The following is a 26,246-nucleotide window of genomic DNA, read 5'->3' as shown; positions in this document are numbered from 1 at the left end:
TCTTAGCGCCAGAGAGCAGGGTGAATAGGCGCAAACAAATCAACAATTCAGTTCAGTACAATTTAGAATAGAATAGAAAATAATATCACCAAGGTTCCACTTATAACAAATTAGAACTTGTAAGGCTTGATGAAGCCTTCATAAACCCTTTCATAAGGCCTATATGTTTGTTTATTTTTATTCTTAAAAGCTAATGCCAAGCTACAGCGCCTATATACTAAGGGTGGCAAATGCAACATGTCACATTTGGCAAAGACCAGATGTAATGACTTTTTCTGTCACCCTTTATGTGGTCTAACTTTGCTTGTATTATTTGTGAAGCATTTGTGTCGTGCTATATGCTTTACACATGTTTATTTGTTTTTTTAATGTGACCCGTTCAGAGTCATTATTATGTGAAGACGTTCAAGTAGGCCTAGGAAATGGTACATTGTCACTACCCCAGTTTATAATGCTGCTGTAGTCATGAAGTGGGCTGTATGTGTAGGGTGAAGTTGCCCCTAGACGCTAACCCTGGGTCAGGTTTGCATTTCCTCCACTGATCGTAGATCTGTACCTATAGGACTAGAGTTGAATGGGTGGACTACTGCTTTGTTTAACTAACAAACTGACATCCATGGGCAGTTTGATCATGGGGACATACACCACATGGTGTTGTGGTAAAACAGGTTTTCTTAGTGGTAAAATATGCATGTAGCCTACATGCAGGCTTTAAGAGCACTAAAGCTCTCATCACTTTTTTTCCCATTATGTTGATAAAGAAACACCTTTTATTGGAATCATATTTCCCTCTTGACTAAATATCCAGTTTGTTCTTTATTCACACCTTGATTGGATTGTGGTGGCGGCAGAATACCTGGCGGCAGAATACATTTTCTTTAGCATTAAAATACTCAGATCAAGCCCATAGACCTATACTCGTAGAATTACAATCTCTTTCTATGCCCATATTATTCCAGACCGTGAATGGAGCAGGTGAAAGGACAATATAATATGTTAAAACGAACCAAATCCTATATGGTTAAATTATTATTAACAGACAGTAGTATGGGACTTGTGACAGAGCACAATTGCTATTTCTGCCAGGTAGAAAAAGCTATTATTTTCATTTCGTTTTATATTCCATACCATAAATGCACTGTCCTTTCCATATCTTCAAGTGGGTCAGATATCACGCACCGCACGTCTATAATGAAATTCCAGATGTTTGAAAGCCAGCATTCAAACCCCCTAATACAAGACAATGTGACAATGCAACAACAAAAAAGAGAGAAGGTGTAGGAAGGGGGGGGGGGGCTCCAATAACAAGAGGGTCCCATCCCGCGTTCTCAGGTTCGGAGCGGTTGATATTAGCATAGCAATTGTGAGCGCAGAGTGAGGTGACAAAGGCGAGTGTTTCTCGTCTCAATGGCTCTGAATCGGTTTGAAATTTCCTTTGTGTTGAAAGAAGCGGCTCCCCCGCTGTCCCCCCGCCCCGCGGGGTCCTAGCCTGGCCAGAAAGGGCACGTTGGTCGCTGGATGCAGAAAGACCTCTCACCCGCCCCGCCCCTCCTCCCCTCCCAGCTCCCCACCATGCGGCTAACGTTTACATAATGCCCCACAATAAACTGAAATATGCAAACTGACAATAGCTATTGTCAATAGGACTGTATTGTTGCATGATATAGGACCTGTAGAAGAAGAAATAAAGATGTGAAGCTGTTGTGTTATGTCTCATTGCATAATTTGTAGGGGGGGGAAATATATTATAGAATCGAAAAAAACACATAATCAGTAGTATACTTTACGTTTGAGTCATTTAGCAGACGCTCTTATCCAGAGCAATTATGGTTAAGTGCCTTGCTCAAGGGCACATTAACAGATCTGTCACCTAGTCAGGTCGGGGATTCGAACCAGCGCCTTTTCGGATGCTGGTCCAACGCTCTTAACCGCTAGGCTACCTGCCACCTTTATGAATGTTTGGGCTATTACCATCCTAACTCAATTTCCATCATTCAAACAATAAACACTGTTTAAAAAATTGTTTTTTGATATATTGTATAGTGGTTGTCCCATTGGCTATCATAAGGTGAACGCACCAATTTGTAAGTCGCTCTGGATAAGAGCGTCTGCTAAATGACGAAAATGTTAATGTTAATATCCTTTTACTATGCCTGTTAAAGATTATAGCCTACATCACGTATTATAGTAGGGTATCCTAGCACTAAGCTTTAATATCTGGTCCAAGAGACCTAATTATGTATTGGGTTTTCCCCTAGTTTAGGACGCGGAGTGGTAACTCTCTCTGTCGCTGCGTACTTCACTGGTGTAAACATCCGCAGAAATGAGTGGTGTTTGAACGCAACAATGAATTACCTGCTAGCTGTTGGTTTCAAGTCCCAAGCAAAGAGGCAGAGGAGGGACACTGGTGTCACTGAGGCAAATGCCTGTCACGACGAGCGTGCCAATTCAGTGCGAGGATGTTTCGAAAAGCCTTCTACAGCTACAGTTATTGTTAGTGATCATTATATCCATGTGTCATGAGTCATGACATAGGCTTCAATGCTAAGAGCTGGCCGACATTTGCAGAGAGAGAAGGAGAGAGGGGAGGGAGAGAGAGAGAGGTTTTGCCAGAGAAAAACCAAACAAAAAGCTCATGTCTGGGCATGCCCTGCAACATACAGGGTTTTATTTATTCATTTAAAAAGCTTATCAGTTGAGATATGATAGTGACATAATGTCTGGGTTTTTGGCTTCATAACATTGAACACTTATAAGTAAACCATTTAAAATTTAACTTTTTTTTATATACTATTACACGCTATGTTTTTTTTAGGATACTGTCAACTGTCAAGAACTCCTCTCATTTTGACGCATAGGCCTATGTGTAATTTGGGTTTTTTGCAGATTTTAATAATAACAAAGCGACGCATGCAATGGGCCGAAAAAGCTTTTTTGATTGACAATGCGCTATTTGACATACAAAGAAAAGCCACATGGGGCTATAACAACCGCATGACCTCATTTATTTACATGGGCTTGTAATAAACATGCGCGCGCTCAGGAAGAGACTATTATTTATTACACAGTAGGCATAAACAACAAAGCTCCTCAAGTTATCATGAGGAAGTCGGAATATAAAGGCATTTATTTTCTTATCAAAAGAGACTGCAAATTTGATGTAGAGAGACAACAAAGGAGGGAGTGTAGGCTATTTATTTCAGGGACTGGGGAAGCGCTTCTGTGACCTCCCATTCCACCGCGCCTGTCCAATCGGTTCCGGCTATGCACATTTCCCCAAGCTGCGCCGCACTCGACCCTGCCCTGGTGGGTGACGTCATTCGCACATATCCCCAGTAGTGCTGTCTGGCTCTGCAGCAAGTCAGACAGAAACAGAAAAGAGCTGAGTGTGTGAGTCCAGTCGGGAGGGGCTCTTTGAAGGAATATTACCACCGCCGGCGTTCAAGCCAAGCCAACCTACAACTCTGGAATAGGCATTCATGTGCCCTCCACAAGACGCATTTCGGGAGTCGGGCTCAACAACAAGAAAATAGGTCCATTTGGGGTAGGGCGGATTGCTTGCACTGGTTTTGTAACTGCGAGAGGAGAAAGAGAAAACCGCACTGATTTGCACCATTGGCTTGAAACCGGTCGAGTGCCCCATTTTTCCCATCATCACTCCTTTTCCAACCCAGCTTCCGTGTTTTCCCTTCTTTGTTCGCGCTCAGTGCTCCAGACTGCAAAAACGAAAAGATGCCTAGCTCGCTGTTCGCCGAGATGGAGAGGAATGGGAGCAACCAGGAGAACGCCCTGGACGACCAGAGAGCCCTGCAGTTAGCCCTGGACCAGCTCTCCTTGCTCGGCTTGGACAACGACGAGAACGGGCTATATGACAACGAGTCTAGCCGGAAAAAGAGTGTCAACATGACCGAATGTGTCCCTGTGCCTAGTTCGGAGCATGTAGCTGAAATTGTCGGTAGACAAGGTGAGTAGGTTACTGTATTTGCTTTTCATTTTCGCTGTTTCTTTGTTAGGATGCAATCTTGCAACTATAGCCCGCAGCTGGCCAGAGTCAGTGGCTACAATCTTTCACTGACTGACTGTAGGTTAGCATAGTCTGGGCGTTAGTTTGCTGTTACACATACATGCAGAATCTGGGTTTCCCCCTCCCTTCCACTGCAATATGCCAGTTGTTGTCCACGGCAAAACAAAGGCAAGCGGAGGAATAGTTTGGCTGCTACCGTAGCGCTCATACATATAGACAGGCAGAGCTCTGACGGGGGAGTGGTATATATCCACAAGGGATCCACTCCTTTTGTCATGTTATAGCGATCTTGTCCTAGATAGGCTTTTGCATCAGCCCACGACGCCAGTGATTTTTCATTCCTCGGCTGCTTTCCTCAACTGTTCCCCATTTTTTCCAATGATGAAATGGTTACAGCCGGAGACCGTTGGAATATAACTTTATGCATAAATGGCCGGAAATTGAATCAATAAAGTAGACTTATCTATGTTCGTATAACCCCCGTGAAATGAAATGGATCATGACAGTTAGTGGATGTTTCCTGGGTATTGCTCCTATCATATGTTGTTGCTGTGCTAAGGGGAAATCATGGATTCTGCACCCCCCCTCTTTACTTGTGCTATTTTTGACCTCATCTGGCATAGGGGCATGATAGTCCTAGAGCATGTGGTTTGAATTTATCCCGGATAATATAGGGTGAATTGTTTTTCTTGCCTCTCTGAACTAGCTGAGAATAAAAACACAAACTCACACGTCACAGCTGTTTCAAGCAGCACATAGACCACATTTCCACCCATGATGAAATTATGTTTTTTGACCTTCTCAAACATTTTGACATGCACTTACTGTCACCCTTTCCTGTGTAACCACAGGATGCAAAATCAAAGCGCTACGAGCCAAGACCAACACCTACATCAAGACGCCCGTGCGTGGCGAGGAGCCGGTGTTCGTGGTGACAGGGAGGAGGGAGGACGTCGCTATGGCCAGGAGAGAGATCATCTCTGCGGCCGAGCACTTCTCCATGATCCGGGCCTCCCGGAACAAGAACACAAGCATCAACGGGACGACGGGAGGTGGTACCCCGGCCCCTGGACCCCCCAACCTACCGGGTCAGACCACCATCCAAGTCCGCGTTCCTTACAGGGTGGTTGGGCTGGTCGTGGGTCCCAAGGGGGCCACCATCAAGCGTATCCAGCAGACAACCCACACCTACATAGTGACTCCCAGCCGGGACAAGGAGCCCGTGTTTGAGGTGACGGGCATGCCTGAGAACGTGGACCGCGCTCGGGAGGAGATAGAGGCCCACATCACCATGCGGACTGGTGGCCTCATTGAGCTCCAGGACGAGAACGACTTCCATGCCAACGGCACGGACGTCGGGTTTGACATCCATGGCCACCCCACCCTGTGGTCCAAGCCCAGTAACCCGCAGAGCGTCGCCCCGACGTCTGGACGCAAACCTTTCTCCAACTACCGCAACGACTCATCATCCTCCCTGGGCAGCGCGTCCACAGATTCCTACTTTGGCACCAACAGCGGCTCGCGTATGGCGGACTACAGCCCCCCCTCCCCGGCACTCAGCTACACCGCCACCAACGGCAACAACAACAACAACAACCTGAACATCAACACCAACGGGAATGGCTTTGTCTATGGTGGCGACGTCATCTCGCCCGACTGCACTGACATGACCTTCGGCGACACCTCGCCCGGGTTCAACCCCACGCCGGCCCTGCCCGGCCTCCTCTGGTCCCAGTACGAGCGGGGGATGACTCCCTCCTCCTCCTCCTCCAGCTCCCCTACCTCCACCTCCTCCGCTATCTACCCATCAGCCAATGCTTCCACGAACGCCAACGGGATGGCGACGAGCCAGAGGAGGATGAACGGCGGCTCTACCCCCCAGCCTCGCTTGTCCCCACCCCTCCACAACAACCACGCCGGAGGCCCCACCGATCACCCCCTGGCCCGGAGAGTCCGCAGCGACCCGGAAGGAGGCCCCCTGGGCTTCACCGGGTACCCCAGCTCCAACGGCATGGCCTCCCTGCCCGGGCCCCACCTCCCCGGGGTGCCCTGCGACTCCTCAGCCTCCTCTTCATCCTCTTCCTCCTCCACCAGCCGGAAGGGCAGTCGCGACTGCTCCTTGTGCTTCGAGAGCGAAGTAATTGCAGCTCTGGTGCCCTGTGGCCACAACCTCTTCTGTATGGAGTGTGCCAACCGCATCTGCCAGAGGAGTGAACCCAAATGCCCCGTGTGCCACACTGGGGTCACTCAGGCCATACGTATATTTTCATAAGACGTTGTCTCTATGACTCTCTGACTATGATGTTATTACCAAGATGACCAAGTCTTTCTTGACTGACAATATAACCAAGATGACTACGATAGCAACAACCACAACTAAAACAAGACTCTTGTTCTGCTTGAAAGGATCCTATACCGTAATGTATGGGGATATATGTTTGTGTATATACATATGTATGTATAGGAAAGCTGCAGTATCCAAAAAAGGGGACAGACAACCCTCATCAGGGCTCCGTCGTAATTGTTTATAACGTACTGTAGCTTGAGGGAGAAGGATATTTTCAACATCTACAAATGCATGTTTCAAATACTCCAGCATAGTAATCAGTAGTCGTAGTAATGAATTGTACACAACATTTATGAAGTTAGGAGAAGGGGAGAAAGGTCTTGGACTGAGGTACTTAAGAGTCGTTTCGTCAGACTGTTAAGCAGAGAAAAGCCTTCCAGTTTCACAGATCCAATGTAAGAGGGAGACACGGTGAGGAGAAGGAGAGGAGTTTGTCAGGACAGGACTATTGACTTCTTCAATTCTTGTAAGGTGAAGATACTGCAGTTTAAGGTCAGCCAACCATGTGAGGGAGTACAACAACATATCCTGCTTATATATGTATAGAATGGGGGAAATATTCCACACATCGATGAAAAAGTTGTAATATTAATTACGTTAATACAGATTGAAGTATGTTATTCTTTTTTGACTTGAAAGATTATATTTCGTATTGCAAAGATGTTTACAAATATTTTTATTTAAGTTCAGTGAACTTTTTTTGTAGCTGGGTTCAAATATTGTTTATTTTTTTGTATGACCTTATGGCAATGATCACTGTATTATTTTAATATCACACAGACTGTGGGAGGAAATACAAGAACCACAAGGATGTGTATTTACATTTGACAGTATTCTGTTGGGATGGAGTTTTTATATGTTCAGCAAAAAATGTCTTTTAAATCGCTTCACCCAGCATATTTTCTATTCAGTAATATAAAGCATATTTTATTCTATATTATTACGAAACGTTGAAATGTATAAAACTTAGTAAGTAAAACAAAAAAGGACAAAAAAAACGTTTATGCTTTCTAAAAATTTGTATGAATTAGATTCCAGTGGGACTTACAGACTTCTGTTGCACCACTATAGTTTTAATATTTCTATTTTAATACATTTGTTTACCACTTGTTTATGTATATGTAGGTGCTGTTACTTGAGTGTAAATGTACTTTATTGAGCAAAGTTTAAGAACAAAGTATATTTTATTTTATGATAAAGGGCCTTTAACCTCACGGTCAAATACTAATGTTATATTTGCAGAGACAAGATTTGAAAATGTATCGAGAGTTTTATTTTTCTGACAGTTCTACATGATAAAGTAAAACTTAAGTAACGGTGCTATTTTTCTTTTATTTTTAAGTATTTCTATATAAGTCCAATAAAAAAAAATGGTACATTCATGAGTTGTCTGCTTCATGTCTTGTTTATATCATGAATTACTTGTCATTTAGATCTATCTTAATGTCCTACTTTTCTGATGGTTCAGTTTGTTGGAGCATGGGGCTGCCAACACCAGCCGTATTCAGGGAGGTGAAATGTTTAGAGCATTGCAGACAGAAAATAATAAACAAATAGCTGATTTGATTAACTTTATTATCTCACCATGGGTTAAAATTCATTTGATCATTTGCTTAAAAAGGAGGCAGGACATAGCACACAGTACAAACATAATGGAATACAAAACAGTCAAATGCAAAGAAGAGAAGTGAAATACTGATCCATAATAACAGTGAACCTGATTGCAAACCCTCTACCTTACAGATATCTATCTGAACGTTCTATAAAACTACATCCTCCTGAACAGGCCCCAGTGCTCAATCAATGTCTGCATGGGTCTCACACTGAGCACACACACAGATACCTTAAATCACTTTGCATAAAGGCATTTGCTATGCTAATGACCATATTGTTTAGCTGAAACAGACTGTGCAAGATACAGTGAGAAAGTGAAGAGTCCTCCGCACTGTTTCAGTTGAATGGGTTTCTGCACATTTGACCCCTCTCTCTTCCCTAATGAAGTCAGCCAGAGTGTTGGAGGGACCAACATTATTAGCTTTGGCCTAATTATTTCTCTTGAAGGTGGAGGGAAAGAGAGAGAGAGGAGGAAGACAGGAGAGAAAGAGGCCTGACTGCGCTGTACTATTGCTAATTAGAAATGTTACTATATGTGACCTATTCTGGTACAAATGAAGTCACTACTAGATCAACATCTATGGCTCCTTCTAGGTCTCCTTTGTCAAACACGTCAGTCTTGAAGCTAATTTTAGTTTGTGATGTATTTTCTTTGATTAGAGAAAACATGTTTGTACCCATTATTGAGTATAAGGATGTTTAACATAAAGAGTATGTTTCGTATAGGTAGACCAGTATAACATAGGAGTATGTTTCGTATAGGTAGACCAGTATAACATAAGAGTATGTTTTGTATAGGTAGACCAGAATAGCATAAGAGTATGTTTCGTATAGGCAGACCTGTGCTGTTGTTGACAATGGATTCAACAAGGCAAAGTGACTGGTGTAAAACTGCACAACATGAGAAAACTAGTATGAGACTGTTGAAAGGGCAAGAGAAGAAGTGAGACAGTGACACAGTACTTCTGTAGCAGTTTGCTTTCTTTTTCCTCCCCCCTCTTCATCCTCTTCCTGGTCCCGTGTCATGTGTTCGGCTCCAGGGTGAAGTTTCCCCTAGATGCTGATCTTGGATCAGCTTCTCTTCCTCCAATCCTAACCTTTACCATTAATGGGAGAAAGGCAAAACTGACCCAAAATCAGCATCCAGGGGCAACTTCACCCAACTTCACCCTATACCCATGGGCTCATGTTGGAAAGACTGACGTTGGAACGCATGCTCGGCTGCTAGATAGTACCACATTTAAGTGGAGCTAGCGAGAGAAACAGGGCTCTAATGATACGTTTAAAATGGAAACATCCAAGCCAGGCCCGGCAGAAATAGGCCACGTAAACCATTCTATTAGGAAACAATTCCAAGCTCTGTCGAGAAAAGAGCTGACAAGTGTTTTATTCTCGAATGCAGAACACATGGGCAGGCACAGAGCAGTGCAGAGACACAGTCGCTCTGGACGTGGACACGGTGGGGTTATAATTGAACAAAAAGGCAGCGTCCCAAATGGCACCCTATTCCCTTTATAGTGCACTACTTTTAACCGGGGCCCATACAGTGGTTTGCAAAAGTATTCACCCCCCTTGGCCTTTTTCCTATTTTCTTGCCTTACAACCTGGAATTAAAATGGATTTTTTGGGGGGTTTGGAAGACATACAAGACCACTGATAATCTCCCTCAATCTGGGGCTCCACGCAAGATCTCACCCCGTGGGGTCAAAATGATCACAAGAACGGTGAGCAAAAATCCCAGAACCACACGGGGGGGCCTAGTGAATGACCTGCAGAGAGCTGGGACCAAAGTAACAAAGCCTACCATCAGTAACACACTACGCCGCCAGGGACTCAAATCCTGCAGTGCGAGACGTGTCCCCCTGCTTAAGCCAGTACATGTCCAGACCCGTCTGAAGTTTGCTAGAGTGCATTTGGATGATCCAGAAGAGGATTGGGAGAATGTCATATGGTCAGATGAAACCAAAATATAACTTTTTGGTAAAAACTCAACTCGTCGTGTTTGGAGGACAAAGAATGCTGAGTTGCATCCAAAGAACACCATACCTACTGTGAAGCATGGGGGTGGAAACATCATGCTTTGGGGCTGTTTTTATGCAAAGGGACCAGGACGACTGATCCGTGTAAAGGAAAGAATGAATGGGGCCATGTATCGTGAGATTTTGAGTGAAAACCTCCTTCCATCAGCAAGGGCATTGAAGATGAAACGTGGCTGGGTCTTTCAGCATGACAATGATCCCAAACACACCGCCCGGGCAACGAAGGAGTGGCTTCGTAAGAAGCATTTCAAGGTCCTGGAGTGGCCTAGCCAGTCTCCAGATCTCAACCCCATAGAAAATCTTTGGAGGGAGTTGAAAGTCCGTGTTGCCCAGCGACAGCCCCAAAACATCACTGCTCTAGAGGAGATCTGCATGGAGGAATGGGCCAAAATACCAGCAACAGTGTATATCAATGATGTCGCTCTTGCTGCTGGTGACTCTCAGATCCACCTCTACGCAGACGACACCATTTTGTATACATCTGGCCCTTCATTGGACACTGTGTTAACAAACCTCCAAACGAGCTTCAATGCCATACAACAATCCTTCAGTAGCCTTCAACTGCTCTTAAACACTAGTAAAACTAAATGCATGCTTTTCAATCGAACGCTGCTAGCACCCGCCCACCCGACTAGAATCACCACTCTCGACGGGTCTGACCTAGAGTATGTGGACAACTACAAATATCTAGGTGTCTGGTTAGACTGTAAACTCAACTTCCAGACTCACATAAAGAATCTCCAATCCAAAGTTAAATCTAGAATCGGCTTCCTATTTCGCAACAAAGCCTCCTTCACTCATGCTGCCAAACATGCCCTCGTAAAACTGACTATCCTACCGATCCTTGACTTCGGCGATGTCATTTACAAAATAGCCTCCAACACTCTACTCAGCAAATTGGATGTAGTCTATCACAGTGCCATCCGTTTTGTCTCCAAAGCCCCATACACTACCCACCACTGTGACCTGTACGCTCTTGTTGGCTGGTCCTCACTACATGTTCGTCGTCAAACCCACTGGCTCCAGGCCATCTATAAATCACTGCTAGGCAAATCCCCGCCCTATCTTAGCTCATTGGTCACCATAGCAGCACCCACCCGTAGTCTGCGCTCCAGCAGGTATATCTCACTGGTCATTCCCAAAGCCAACACCTCCTTTGGCCGCCATTCCTTCCAGTTCTCTGCTGCCAATGACTGGAACGAATTGCAAAAATCTCTGAAGCTGGAGACTCTTATCTCCCCCAATAACTTTAAGCATCAGTTGTCAGAGCACCTTACCGATCACTGCACCTGTACACAGCCCATCTGAAATTAGCCCACCCAACTACCTCATCCCTATATTGTTATTTAATTTGCTCTTTTTGCACCCCAGTATCTCTATTTGCACATAATCTCTTGCACATCTAGCATTCCAGTGTTAATACTATTGTAATTATTCTGCACTATAGCCCATTTATTGCCTTACCTCCATAACTTGCTACATTTGCACACACTGTATATATATTTTCTGTTGTATTTTCTGACTTTATGTTTTTTTTTCTTTACCCCATATGTAACTCTGTGTTGTTTTTATTGCACTACTTTGCTTTATCTTGGCCAGGTCGCAGTTGTAAATGAGAACCTGTTCTCAACTGGCTTACCTGGTTAAATAAAGGTGAAATAAAATAAAAAAAAAACAGTGTGTGAAAACCTTGTGAAGACTTACAGAAAACGTTTGACCTGTGTCATTGCCAACAAAGGGTATATAACAAAGTATTGAGAAACTTTTGTTATTGACCAAATACTTATTTTCCACCATAATTTGCAAATAAATTCATTAAAAATCCTACAATGTGATTTTCTGGATTTTTTTTCTTCTCATTTTGTCTGTCATAGTTGACGTGTACTTATGATGAAAATTACAGGCCTCTCTCATCTTTTTAAGTGGGAGAACTTGCACAATTGGTGGCTGACTAAATACTTTTTTCCCCCCACTGTAACAACATCCCACAACGCAGGCAGGAAAACTGGTTGCCTAAGTATGATCCCCAATCAGAGACAACAAGCGACAGCTGCCTCTGATTGGGAACCACACCCGGCCAAACATAGAAATACAAACCTAGAATATATTCAGCTAGAGTTCTATAGGCCAGGGCGTGACAGCACCACTTTTCCGTTATTTATTTTTTAGCATTTTTTGAAAGAAGTAATTTTTTTCATTTCACTTCACCAATTTGGACTATTTTGTGTATGTCCATTACATGAAATCCAAATAAAAATCTATTTAAATTACAGGTTGTAATGCAACAATATAGGAAAAACACCAAGGGGGATGAATACTTTTGCAAGGCACTGTAAGGCTCAAAAGTAAGTAGTACAATATATAGTGAATAGGATGCCCAAAAAGACAGACCAACACAGACAGACAGACAGACAGACAGACCAACACAGACAGACCAAGACAGACAGACAGACAGACAGACAGACAGACAGACAGACAGACAGACAGACAGACAGACAGACAGACAGACAGACAGACCAACACAGGCAGACAGACACACAGACCAACACAGACAGGCAGACAGTGAGACAGACCAACACAGACAGGCAGACAGTGAGACAGACAGACCAACACAGACAGGCAGACAGTGAGACAGACCAACACAGACAGGCAGACAGTGAGACAGACAGACCAACACAGGCAGACAGACAGACAGACCAACACAGACAGGCAGACAGTGAGACAGATAGAAAGACAGACAGACAGGAGAGAGTTGGATAAAGGGAAGTAAACATAATAAAGTCAGTGGACATTCATGTTTTTCTTTCATTCTTCTCAGATGTATGTTTTAGATTAAGAACGTATTCTCTTGACCTGAAACAATTCAGTAGAAATGTGAGCATGCTGTCACTTACTGCTGTAGCTTCTGTGGTGACTCGGCAGGAGAAGCAGGTCATTCATTACACTATCTATTTGAAAATGCAGCTTAGGCCCTCTGACTGCCATGTGTCTGTGTTCCTGCCTCTGTTAGCAGGAGAAAGGCACTGGAACATGTCTAGTAGCCCGGACCTAAATGCTACTGGCTATTTAATGGACCTCCCTCTGACAAGCACATGTTTTTTTACTATCCTTGTGGGGACCAAACAATTGATTCACATTCAAAATCCTATTTTCCCTAACCCCTAACCCTAACTCCTAAACCTAATCCCTAAATCTAAAATAGCCTTTTTTCCTTTTGGGGACCGGCGAAATGTCCCCATTGTCTGATTTTTCTTTGTTTTACTATCCTTGGTGAGGACTTTTGGTTCCCACAAGGATAGTAAAACCAAACACACACACACACACACACACAATGTAAATTCTAACAGACAGACACAAAGACAAAAAGGAGGCCAGTTGGATTACCTGCCACCACGGGGACTACCTTCCACTGACCTTATCTCAACACACACCCTCCTTTCCTGCCCCCTCTCTCTCTCTCATTTCAATTTCAATTTCAATTTAAGGGCTTTATTGGCATGGGAAACGTGTGTTAACATTGCCAAAGCAAGTGAAGTAGATAGTAAACAAAAGTGAAATAAACAATAAATATTAACAGTAAACATTACACTCAGAAGTTTCAAAAGAATAAAGACATTTCAAATGTCATATTATGTATATATACAGTGTTGTAACAATGTGCAAATAGTTAAAGTACAAATGGGAAAATAAATAAACAAAAATATGGGTTGTATTTACAATGGTGTTTGTTCTTCACTGGTTGCCCTTTTCTTGTGGCAACAGGTCACAAATCTTGCAGCTGTGATGGCACACTGTGGTTTTTCACCCAGTAGATAAGGGAGTTTATCAAAATTGGGTTGGTTTTCAAATTCTTTGTGGATCGCTGTAATCTGAGGGAAATATGTGTCTCTAATATGGTCATACATTTGGCAGGAGGTTAGGAAGTGCAGCTCAGTTTCCACCTCATTTTGTGGGCAGTGTGCACATAGCCTGTCTTCTCTTGAGAGCCAGGTCTGCCTATGGCGGCCTTTCTCAATAGCAAGGCTATGCTCACTGAGTCTGTACATAGTCAAAGCTTTCCTTAAGTTTGGGTCAGTCACAGTGGTCAGGTATTCTGCCACTGTGTACTCTCTGTTTAGGGCCAAATAGCATTCTAGTTTGCGCTGTTTTTTTGTTTCTTCTTTCCAATGTGTCAAGTAATTCTCTTTTTGTTTTCTCATGATTTGGTTGGGTCTAATTGTGTTGTTATTGTTGTTGTTGTTGTCCTGGGGCTGTGTGGGGTCTGTTTGTGTTTGTGAACAGAGCCCCAGGACCAGCTTACTTAGGGGACTCTTCTCCAAGTTCATCTCTCTGTAGGTGTGGTCCTCTGTAGCTCAGCTGGTAGAGCACGGCGCTTGTAACGCCAAGATAGTGGGTTCGACCCCCGGGACCACCCATACACAAAAATATGTATGCACGCATGACTGTAAGTCGCTTTGGATAAAAGCGTCTGCTAAATGGCATATTATTATTGTTATGGAAGGTTTGGGAATCGCTTCCTTTTAAGTGGTTATAGAATTTAACGGCTCTTTTCTGGATTTTGATAATTAGAGGGTATTGGCCTAATTCTGCTCTGCATGCATTATTTGGTGTTTTATGTTGTACACGGAGGATGTTTTTGCAGAATTCTGCATGCAGAGTCTCAATTTGGTGTTTGTCCCATTTTGTGAATTCTTGGTTGGTGAGCGGACCCCAGACCTCAGAACCATAAACCATCTCTCTCTCTCCACTCCATCTATCTCTCCCCTGACTGAATAAATCATCAAGAACAGGCTGTGTGGGTTTTTCCCCGGTAGAGAAAAAGAGTGAATGACATAAAGAGGGAAAGAGGGAGGGGCATCAGCTCCTTGGTCTTCATGGTGCCGCTTGCTTGGTGGTGCCCCTTGCTTAGTGTTGTTGCAGACTCTGGGGCCTTTCAGAACAGGTGTATATATACTGAGATCATGTGACAGATCATGTGACACTTATATTGCACATAGGTGGACTTTATTTAACTAATTATGTGACTTCTGAAGGTAATTGGTTGCACCTGATCTTATTTAGGGGCTTCATAGCAAAGGGGGTGAATACACATGCACACACCACATTTCCGTTATGTATTTTATCGAATTTTTTGAAACAAGTTATTTTTTAAATTTCACTTCACCAATTTGGACTATTTTGTGTATGTCCATTATATGAAATCCAAATGAAAATCCATTTAAATTACAGGTTGTAATGCAACAAAATAGGAAAAAAAACGCCAAGGGGGGATAAATACATTTGCAAGGCACTGTACACTGTAAAGTGGACCAATGACACCACTCTGCCATGTCAACGAGTTCCCTGGCTGGAAGTCTTCTAGAGGTCAATTAAGATAATGTGTGATGGATGTTTCAGAGACAGCTGACAGTTAGTCATTCAGACAAAACACTGTCTGATTATAGTCTGACATGAACAATCGTATCGTGCCCCTTGACATACGCACGTACACAAAACACCCATCATACCAAAACACTAGTTATTACTGTATAATAATAGGTGGAAGACTGTGCCTTGGGGGTTTTCACTGTATGAATCAAAGGAGTGAAATCACTATGGAGAGCATTGCCACTGAACAAGCCACAACTTATGTTTCCCTGTAAAACGCTGAGCCACATAGCGGGAAAACAGTGTAGTCATAAAAGAATGAACAGAGACCATCCGTGGGTATACATCATGTGCATCACGTGCAATCATTTTTTTGAGGGGAGTGATACGCGTGTGAACTGTTGGAAATTCTGTCTTCTTTCAGTAAGTGTAGGGATGAATGTATATGAAAGATCAATGAAAAATTCTAACATTTGTAAAAAAGAATATGAAAAATAAAACACTAATATATCTTCATTAGATAAGTATTCAACCCCCCTGAGTCAATACATGTTAGAATCACATTTGGCAGCGATTACGGCTGTGAGCCTTTCTGGATAAGTATCTAATAGCTTTGCACACCTGGATTGTACAATATTTGCACGTTATTCTTTTTTAAATTCTTCTAGCTCTGTCCGGTTGGTTGTTGATCAATTCTAGACAGCCATTTTCAAGTCTTGCCATAGATTTTCACGCCGATTTAAGTCAAAACTGTAACTAGGCCACTCAGGAACATTCAATGTCGTCTTGGTAAGCAACTCCAGTGTATATTTAGCCTTGTGTTTTAGGTTATTGTCCTACTGAAAGGTGAATTTGTCTCCTAGTGTCTGTTGGAAAGCAGATCGAACCAGATTTACCTCTAGGATTTTGCCGAATTTGGCCGAGGGTGGTTTTATTTGGCCTCCCATGTTTTCTGAGATTTTTATTTTTTATTTTTTATTTTTTTGTTGGAGATAAAAGACTGTAAAAACACCAGGAAATCAGCTCCAGGTGATTTTTATTTGGGAAATCTGTTCCCAAGTATTTCCACGCATAATATAGAGACACGTGATCATATATAAATCTAACCAAGGTTAGAAATTATTATGTTTTAGCAAAGTATTGTATCTGTTTGGGCGTCTTGCGGTCAATTTGGCCTGCGGCTGAATCTAGTTGATGATCGCTGCTGTACAGGCTTCCTTCTTTTCAATCTGTCAATTAGGTTATCATTGTGTAGTAACTACAGGGTGAATCCATCCACAGTTTTCTCCTATCACAGCCATTCAACTCCGTAACTGTTTTAAAGTCACCATTCCCTGAGGGGTTTCCTTCCTCCCCGGCAACTGAGTTAGGAAGGATGCATGTATATTTGTAGTGACTGGGATTATTGATACACCATCCAAAGTGTAATTAATAAATTCACTGTGGTCAAAGGGATATTCAATGTTGTTGTTTTTTATACCAATAGGCACCCTTCTTTGCGAGGCATTGGAAAACCTCCCTGGTCTTTGTGGTTGAATCTGTGTTTGAAATTCACTGCTCGACTGAGGGACCTTACAGATAATTGTATGTGTGGGGGTACAGAGATGAGGTAGTTTCAAAAATCATGTTAAACACTATTATTGCATACAGAGTCCATGGAACTTATTATGTGACTTGTTAAGCACATTTTTATGCCTGAACTTATCTAGGCTTGCCATAACAAAGGGGTTGAATACATTTCAGCTTTTCATTTGTAATTAATTTGTAAAAATGTTGACAAACATAATTCCACTTTGACATTATGGGGTATTGTGTGTAAGCCAGTGGCCATTTTAAATTCAGGCTGTAACACAACAAAATGTAGAAAGAGTCAAGGGGTGTGAATACTTTCTGAAGGCACTGTATATATATCATTTATTTACAAGTCCACAAATCGATGGACAAATCGCAGATTGCGCCTTTAATGAACAAAACCTGAAGTGGAGATACACTTAAGCTGCTTTATGCAGCCAACACATAGATCCAGCTGCCAATCAAGCCGGTGCTACATGGTGGGTAAAGAGTGGGCAATAATGACATTTGAGTGCATTAACACAGTGAATTGGCTCCATTAGAGAAACCCTCGTCCATGTCTCGAGAACACACTTACCCCCCCGTCTGGTGGTCGGTGACACCTTGCCAGGAGAGATAGAGATAGAGTGAGAGGAGAGAGAGCGAGAGAGGGGGGAGGAGAGACAGAGCGAGAGAGAGAGATAGAGTGAGAGGAGAGAGAGCGAGAGAGGGGGGAGAGAGATGGGCTAGTGTGTACTGTATGAATCTGTACAGACTGGAATTTGTTAAATGAAGCATAAAAAATGCATAATTCTTGTGCTTGTAAGAATACACATTTAGATTAATTTATTCAACAATACAATGTTAGCTGTGTGATGTCTCAAATGCTTTACATTTTTAACTAGGGTTATCTTACCTCATGCAGCTTACATTCTGTCTGGCATAATACAGCTCTTTTGGAGTCAGATATGCTGTGATCGCTGTGCTCTCTGAAGGATAAAAATTCATTATGCACACACACACACACATACACACACACACACACAAACCACCCCCATACACAGAGATGTCTAAAAAGCCTGCTCATCTATAATACATACACCATGCTTTCGCTTCGAACAATAAACTCAGTACTCTCCCTCTTTCTCACATCTCCATTGAAAATTCTTCTTAGTCCAGGGCTAAGATTTGTTTTTGTTTAATGTCCAAATCATCTTAAAGTTACTTTATTGAGCTACACATTCAATTTTAGACACTAGATAAATAGATTTCTAGATGTCTTTCTTTCACTCAGGTGAGACAATACCACCTACTGCAGAGATTCAGATTAGATCTGAAGTGGGTGAAAGAAGGCCTCATAAAATCCCATCTACATCCTCTAAAACCCACAGCAAAACGAAGGCCATTTTCTTAATTTCTCTTTCAACATGGTTGAACACCCCACCGCAATTAATTGGCTTTGGCCTGTAGCTTAAGAGGAAAATACACTGGCAACACTGCCTTGGTTAAAAGCACCAGGCGTTGCTAAGACAAAGCTCTCAGTCCCTCCCACGCCACACGGCAGAGGCTCTATGGAGTTGATTGGTGCAGGTCGCTGATTATGAGTGAATGGGAGTGACTGGGAGTTAATGGCTTATGAAGGTGAATTCAGAGACTTGTCATATTCTCTTCGGGATGCCGACTTGAAAAAGCAACGCCAGAGAGAGGAAGGAGTGTGCTCAGCCCATAGTGACATCTACACAGCTACCAGCAAGAGGTAACGTTCCAAGAAGATAATGTTGTTGGTTGGCACAATCTTTCCCCCCACTGAGTGCTAGGATTCTACTTTACATTTACATTACATTTACGTCATTTAGCAGACGCTCTTATCCAGAGCGACTTACATTATTTTTTGTCATACCCCCTTAATTCCATCATTATTTTGAATTAGTGTAGCGTGGACAGCATTGCACTGTGACAGCCAAGACAAGAAGTAACCAGTTAGTTTTGTCACAGTATCTCTATCCCTATCCATATGCTTCCAAATAGCATGATATAATCTATTGTAGACATCTCTACGCTCCGAACTACGCCACACACACTTCAGCGTGTATGCTTGACACACACATGCGTTTGGCACACACACGTACGCACGCACGCGCACGCACGCATACACTCTAATCTATTCAGGAAATATGATTATACGATTATATGGGTGTACTGATCTCCGGCGTTCTTATATCAGAATAATTTATGTAAGACGGAGAATTAGTCATTCCTCGGTCGCTGTTAGGAGGAGAGGAATCGTAATAACACACCGGCTATGCAAAACACAGACAAAGAATCCTAATGAAAGATAAGTCTCTCCGATGCACTTTCCATGTGCCACTCCTTTTGTCTCGCTAGCCCAGGGCAGAAAGTGATTAAGTAGGAGTCATAATTCTTTGGATCTGTAATTGTAGCCTTTGGATTCCTCTGGAGGTGTGTGTGTGTGTATGTGTGTGTGTGTGTGCGTGTGCGTGCATGCGTGTTTGAGAGTACAGTCTTTGTTGCTGTGTTTCTGGCTCCAGGCTTTCTCATGTCTCTGTTGAGGTTTTTCCAGTCCAGTACTTTATGAGGGAAAATAGAGATGTAACAAGAGGCTTTCACTTCCAATACCATTAATTAAAACATTAGTGAGGGGATTTGCAGCCTAAGGATCTTCTTTTGTCTTTGTGGTACAGTAGATGTTAATTCAAAGGGCAGCTTGCTTTTCCAGTCGTTATGTGGCACAAACTGTAATGATGCATTGGAGGCAGCATATGTTTGCTAGCACTGTGAATAAGTTAATTGTTTCGCCCCACAGTTAGCCATGTATGTAATGTTAGCTAGCAAGCTAGAGTAATTTAGTTTGTTAGTTTATATTACACTAGATATCAAGCTAGCACATTAGTTAGTTGACGTTCGCTAGCTAAAGTTATTTACAGCTAGTTAGAAACCGCTCCTACACTCTTTTTCTAGGCAACCGTAACGATGTCATATCAAAAACATCCAGTTGTCTTTACATTGTTGTGTTTACATTTCATCCATTGTGACGAAATCCTCTTTCCATGCATATCATGATTTCTTGCTGCTACTTGTGTTGTCATGCTGTCCCGGTTTATTGAAGTCAGTAGCCTACTGCTCACGTGTTTGAGGTTCCAATGTTGACACTGACTGCGCCCCAAATGGTACCATATTCCCTATATAGTACATTACTTTTTATCAAAAGGGTACCATTTGGGAAGCAGACACTGTTTTTGAATGGTGACCTTAGTTGATCCGCTGTGTCCCAGATGTCTGATCCTTTGAGGGTTTTACTATGGGCCTTTTATTAATAACCCCCCTACTACAAAACACACAACACACACACACACACACACACACACACACACACAGAGGGTGATTAACAATACAGATACATTTTGGAGTGTCAGGAATTTCTGGAGGAATAAAACCAGCCCAGGGGACAGCTAAATTTTGTGTGTGTTTGTGTGTGTATGTGTGTGTGAGTATGAGTATTAATGAGTGTGAGCATGTCAGTGTGTTTGTGCGTATGTGTATGTGGGCACACTTGTGCGTGTCTTTGTGTGTGTGCGCTTGTGTGTGTCTGTGTGTGTGTGTGTGTAGTATTTATGTTTAAGCAGTGGCGGCTGGCCGATAGAGGGCGCTAGGGCGCCGCCCCCTTAAATAAAATTATTTAAAAAAATAAAATAAAAAATAAATAAAAATAATAATAATAATAATAAAAACATCAGTATGTCAATATTTGTGTGTTTGAAATATGGAATGCACACAGTAATATGTGTAAGATATGATAGAAAATCATATTCGCAACCTTTCCTCTGCCTGTCAAACGCCTCGTCAGCTCTGGGCGATACAGAAAGTGCCCCGAGGAGGCGGGTCTACGTAGCAGTTAAGCCAATTGCTAATTTAAGATATGAATGTATGACATAAAATGTAGCCAATCAGCGATCTTAAATCGAATCCAAGGAGGCGATTATTTTATCGCCCCAAGCTCGCCCCTGATAAAATAAGGACCGGGCTCCAGTGGCGCCATTTTTACTAGCGACAATGGCGGCGCAAAGCGTTACTCCTCCAAGACCAGTGGCGGCTGGCCGATAGAGGGCGCTAGGCGCCGCCCCTTAAATAAAATTATTTAAAAAATAAAATAAAAAATAAATAAAAATAATAATAATAATAATAAAAACATCAGTATGTCAATATTTGTGTGTTTGAAATATGGAATGCACACAGTAATATGTGTAAGATATGATAGAAAATCATATTCGCAACCTTTCCTCTGCCTGTCAAACGCCTCGTCAGCTCTGGGCGATACAGAAAGTGCCCCGAGGAGGCGGGTCTACGTAGCAGTTAAGCCAATTGCTAATTTAAGATATGAATGTATGACATAAAATGTAGCCAATCAGCGATCTTAAATCGAATCCAAGGAGGGCGATTATTTTATCGCCCCAAGCTCGCCCCTGATAAAATAAGGACCGGGCTCCAGTGGCGCCATTTTTACTAGACGACAATGGCGAGCGCAAACGTTACTCCTCCAAGACCAGTGGCGGCTGGCCGATAGAGGGCGCTAGGGCGCCGCCCCCTTAAATAAAATTATTTAAAAAAATAAAATAAAAAATAAATAAAAATAATAATAATAATAATAAAAACATCAGTATGTCAATATTTGTGTGTTTGAAATATGGAATGCACACAGTAATATGTGTAAGATATGATAGAAAATCATATTCGCAACCTTTCCTCTGCCTGTCAAACGCCTCGTCAGCTCTGGGCGATACAGAAAGTGCCCCGAGGAGGCGGGTCTACGTAGCAGTTAAGCCAATTGCTAATTTAAGATATGAATGTATGACATAAAATGTAGCCAATCAGCGATCTTAAATCGAATCCAAGGAGGGCGATTATTTTATCGCCTTCAAGCTCGCCCTGATAAAATAAGGACCGGGCTCCAGTGGCGCCATTTTTACTAGACGACAATGGCGAGCGCAAACGTTACTCCTCCAAGACCCAACCTAACTCGGTGAAATCTCTCCTCCAAGATCCGTTTGAGAGGAGAACTTTGTCAGAGAAAGTTCGGGTGAAAGAGCTGGGCCCAGATCAACCTGACCTCTCAATCAGACAGCAGGCTGGCGAGAAAGGGAAGCAGTATATGCGCGGCTTCTCCCGTAGCTGGTACACCAGGAAGGCTTGGCTAGCTGGGTGCACTGATGCTAATGCTTTATTTTGCTTTCCGTGCTTGCTTTTTTAAAACGACGGGGTCAGATTCAGCATGGACAGGTACCGGAGTGAGGGATATGAAGCACCTGTCAGAGAAGGTAAAGAAACATGAGAACACCAGGGCACACATGGACAACTCTGTAAAGCTAGCTGTATTAGGAAGGGTGAACATTGCTACGCAGCTGGATGACGGCCACAGGATTGCGGTGAGGAAACACAATGAGGAGGTGGATAAAAACAGGCACATTCTATCCAAAATTATCGATTGTGTGAAGTTCTGTGGGGCTTTTGAGTTGGCCTTGCGTGGGCACGAGAGACTGACTCCTCGGACAACCCCGGCATTTTCCGGGGCTTAGTGGATTTTGTTGCCTCCCTCGACAGTGTGCTGGAGGAGCACCTGAAGACAGCTACCGTTTTTAAGGGCACGTCAAAGACGATACAGAACGAGCTGTTGGACTGTATGCTGTCAGTGCTTAAGGATTACATCCTGGAGGAAGTAAAGAGTGCTGATTTTATCGCCATTCAAGCTGACGAGGCGACTGACGTTTCCACCCACTGCCAGTTGGTGCTTGTGATACGCTACATCGATGCTAAAAGTAACGTCCAAGAGCGTTTTTCGAGTTCATTTTGATCGAAACGCAACCGCCCGACACCATCGCTACAGCGCTGCTGGAGAGGCTCAGCACCATACTCTCACATGGACAAAAGGCCAAACTTATTGCCCAGGCTTACTGACGGAGCAAGTGTGATGAGGGGAGCCACCGGCGAGTGCAGCGTAAAATAGTGGATGTGTCGAAAATGCGCACTACGTCCACTGCTATGCACATCAGCTGAACCTCATCATGCAGCAGGCTACTTCACGCATCCCCAGGATCGGCACTTTCTTTTCCGACCTTGCAGGATTTTCTGCTTTCTTCTCCAGGTCTCCCAAGCGAACCACCGTGCTTGACGAAGTGGTTGCGCATAGACTCCCAGAGCCTCTACAACACGGTGGAACTTCCACAGTCGCTGTAAACACTGTGTACGAGTACAGGGATGACCTCCTAACGTGTTTCCAGACCATCAGAGACTCTGGGAACTTTGATGCCCCGACTGTCAGAGAGGCGGGGGCTTTGTGAGGATGCTCGAAGACGAGGCTTTCTGTTTTTCCTGGCACTGTTCCACAAGATCATGCCAAATGTGGACATGCTTTTCAGCCAGCTGCAGAAGAGGAACATCGACCCTGTCTTCATTAAAGCACTTGTCCAGAGGTTCACAGACAGCATGCTAACAATCAGGTAAATAACTATATTTACTATTGGCTGATAAAGATGTTGTTAGAAAGATGAATAGTTCACTTACAACAGTTTAAAAGCCTAAATGTGTCTGGTCATCAAAGTGAGTGATTATCATAGAGCCGTCACAATTATATTTGTTTTAGTATTTTAAAAGGAAAGAGAAGACACAATCAGACGTTGATAATAATGCAGGAAAGTACTACACAGTTTGTAATAATTATTCAGGTGTCCACCAGGTCAATTTCTAGAAGAGGCCTAGTTGTTATTGAAGATTAACTTTATTGCTAAGTGCACAGCAGAACAAAATGATGTTGCATCCCTCTCACAAATGTAATAGAAAAAGGCTTTAAAACGTAATAACATCAGTTAATTATGTACATCACAGGTTAAAAGCAGTTACTAGACATAGTTTGTGTGTATATACACACTATCTGTCTGTCTGTCTGTCTGTCTGTCTATATATATATATATATATATATATAAAAAGTCACTGGTTGTGTGTTGAGGGGGGAATTACAGTGAGTTAAGAAGTCTGATTGCAAGTTATCAAATTAAACTTTATTTTTTGGACCCAGGGCCTCAATTCCCTCTTTGTGTGGGGACAGCGCATCTGACGAGCAGCAACAGCCCATCAAGCGACGGAGGATGCTGGGACCAGGAGAACAACAGAGGTTGGCTATAGAGGTAAGTTGTGATGTAATTGTCAGTGTTTCCCCCTAGAACTTTTTTCAGGCCTGGTAGTATGAGCCAAAACCCTGAACAATCAGCACCTTGGTAATCATATACTTGAGTTGGACATAGGCATGTGTCAGTCAGGATCACTTGCATCAAAATAGCTTAATTGCAAATTAAAGCTGATGATGTATCTTTACAGGTATGTGATACCATCCTGAGTCATGCCAAAGAGAGGTTCTCCTTCACCCAGCACCTCATCAGCGCAACACTATTGCACGGAGAGTTGTTCCCACAACACAGTGTGAAGTTCCCGATACAGCGCTTGAAACAACCGTGGGGCGTACCCCATGTTGAACAAGGCCAAGCTCAAAACCGAACTGTCCCTCATCTATGAGAACAGTGAGTTCAAGGCTTGTAGTGGTGCAGTGCCCCTGTACCAGTTCTTCATGGAGAACAACCTTCAGAGCACTTTCACAGAGACTGCCAGCCTCCTCAAGATCCTCATCACCACACCCATGACAACTGCTGAGTCAGAAAGGTGCTTCTCTACACTGAAAAGGATCAAGACCTTCCTGAGAAACAGCATGACACAGGATCGCCTGAACGCTCTGGCCATGCTCTCCATGGAGAAGAAACTTGTCAGGGACATTCCTGACTTTAATCAAAGGGTCATTGAGAGGTTTGCCACTCAGAAGGACAGACGGGCAAAATTCCTGTACAAATAAGATGACAGACACACACACACAGAGCAGCTCTGGCCGCATGTTTCTTTGTATATAGTTGACCTTAGCATAAAAATCCAGTTATATATGGTACTCTAGAAAGTCTTAATAGTGTCTTTGCTAATATTACTGTATATATGTTGTTTTGTATCAATTAATTGTTGCAGTTCTGGAGCACATTAACAATTAGTCACATTTAGTATGATCATAAAATACTGTATGCTATTCTTCCAGTCAAAGGTTTGAGTTCATCCACTTGATATCCATTTCTATATTATACATCCTTTTATACAGTGTAAGATTTCCTATAAACTTTATAATAATTTCATGTTATTGTCCACTTTCCACTCTGTTCTGACAGCATGCCTGTTGCGTTGCCTGTTTACTACCAATGGTGAAAAGTTCACTTTAAATGCAAATGAAAGGCTTGGGTTTGTGTAATATGTTTTTGTGTAAGAATGCCTCAACTTTTTAATATTGGCATTAAATAATTACTGAATGTTTCACTGAGCACTGCTGTCCTGCAGTTTGTGTTAAAATATATCGCGATGGTTACAGGAAAAAAAAAGTATGGCACAGCCCCACCGAGAATATTTTTCACCAGCCGCCACTGTGTTTAAGAGCTAAATGGACAGACAGGGGTAATGGGGAGAGGATTACAGTAACACCTAGCAGTGTTGTAAATGTAGATGGAAGGCCTCTGGATTTCTAATTATGAATGGAGAATGATCCCTTGCTTGCTGTGTATCTGTGTGTGTCTGTGTTTTTTTATTTTACCAGGCAAGTCAGTTAAGAACAAATTCTTATTTACAATGACGGCCTACACCGGCCAAACCCGGACGACGCTGGGCCAATTGTGCGCCGCCCTATGGGACTCCCAATCATGGCCGGTTGTGATACAGCCTGGAATCGAACCAGGGGGTCTGTAGTGACGCCTCAAGCACTGAGATGCAGTGCCTTAGACCGCTGCACCGTGTGTGTGTGAGAGAGAGAGTTTGTGATGCTTTAGGGAGCTGGAATGTAAGTGATCAGTGTCTGTAGTAGTATTTCAGTGACCAGATGTGTATGTGTATTCAGACTTACCTTGAAAACTAAACCTGTATGCATCTCAATAGAAGGATATGCATTGTTAGGCTTGGTTCTTTTGGTGGGGGTTGAACTCATAATTGTGTTTCTGTTGGTAACACTGCAGGACATTATGCTATGGTTTGTAATGTGTTTATGTTATAACCATTCTGTAAGTAATTTGAAAAGAGGGAGAGGGAGAGAGGGAGAGAGGGAGAGGGAGAGGGAGAGGGGAAGGGAGAGAGGGAGAGAGGGAGAGAGAAGGAGGAGAGGGGGAGAGAGAGGGAGGAGAAGGAGAGGGGGGAGCGAGAGGAGAAGGAGAGAGGAGGG

The 26,246-nt window shown here is 43.1% G+C and overlaps 1 protein-coding gene across 1 annotated transcript; it reads left to right on the top strand.

Moving 5' to 3' along the window:
• Nucleotides 1–3,330: 3,330 nt before the first annotated feature.
• Nucleotides 3,331–7,753, top strand: LOC121582960 (RNA-binding protein MEX3B). The gene is made up of 2 exons (XM_041899146.2): nucleotides 3,331–3,964; nucleotides 4,876–7,753. Exons 1-2 carry the CDS (start codon nucleotides 3,733–3,735, stop codon nucleotides 6,294–6,296), a joined length of 1,653 nt encoding a protein of 550 aa, XP_041755080.2. The 5' UTR covers nucleotides 3,331–3,732; the 3' UTR covers nucleotides 6,297–7,753.
• Nucleotides 7,754–26,246: the final 18,493 nt, after the last annotated feature.

Source organism: Coregonus clupeaformis, unplaced genomic scaffold (genome assembly GCF_020615455.1).
Source record: "Coregonus clupeaformis isolate EN_2021a unplaced genomic scaffold, ASM2061545v1 scaf2549, whole genome shotgun sequence".
In the NCBI taxonomy this organism is placed as follows: Eukaryota; Metazoa; Chordata; class Actinopteri; order Salmoniformes; family Salmonidae; genus Coregonus; species Coregonus clupeaformis.
Note: the sequence above shows the minus strand (reverse complement) of the source record. Positions and strands in the feature narration are given on the sequence as shown.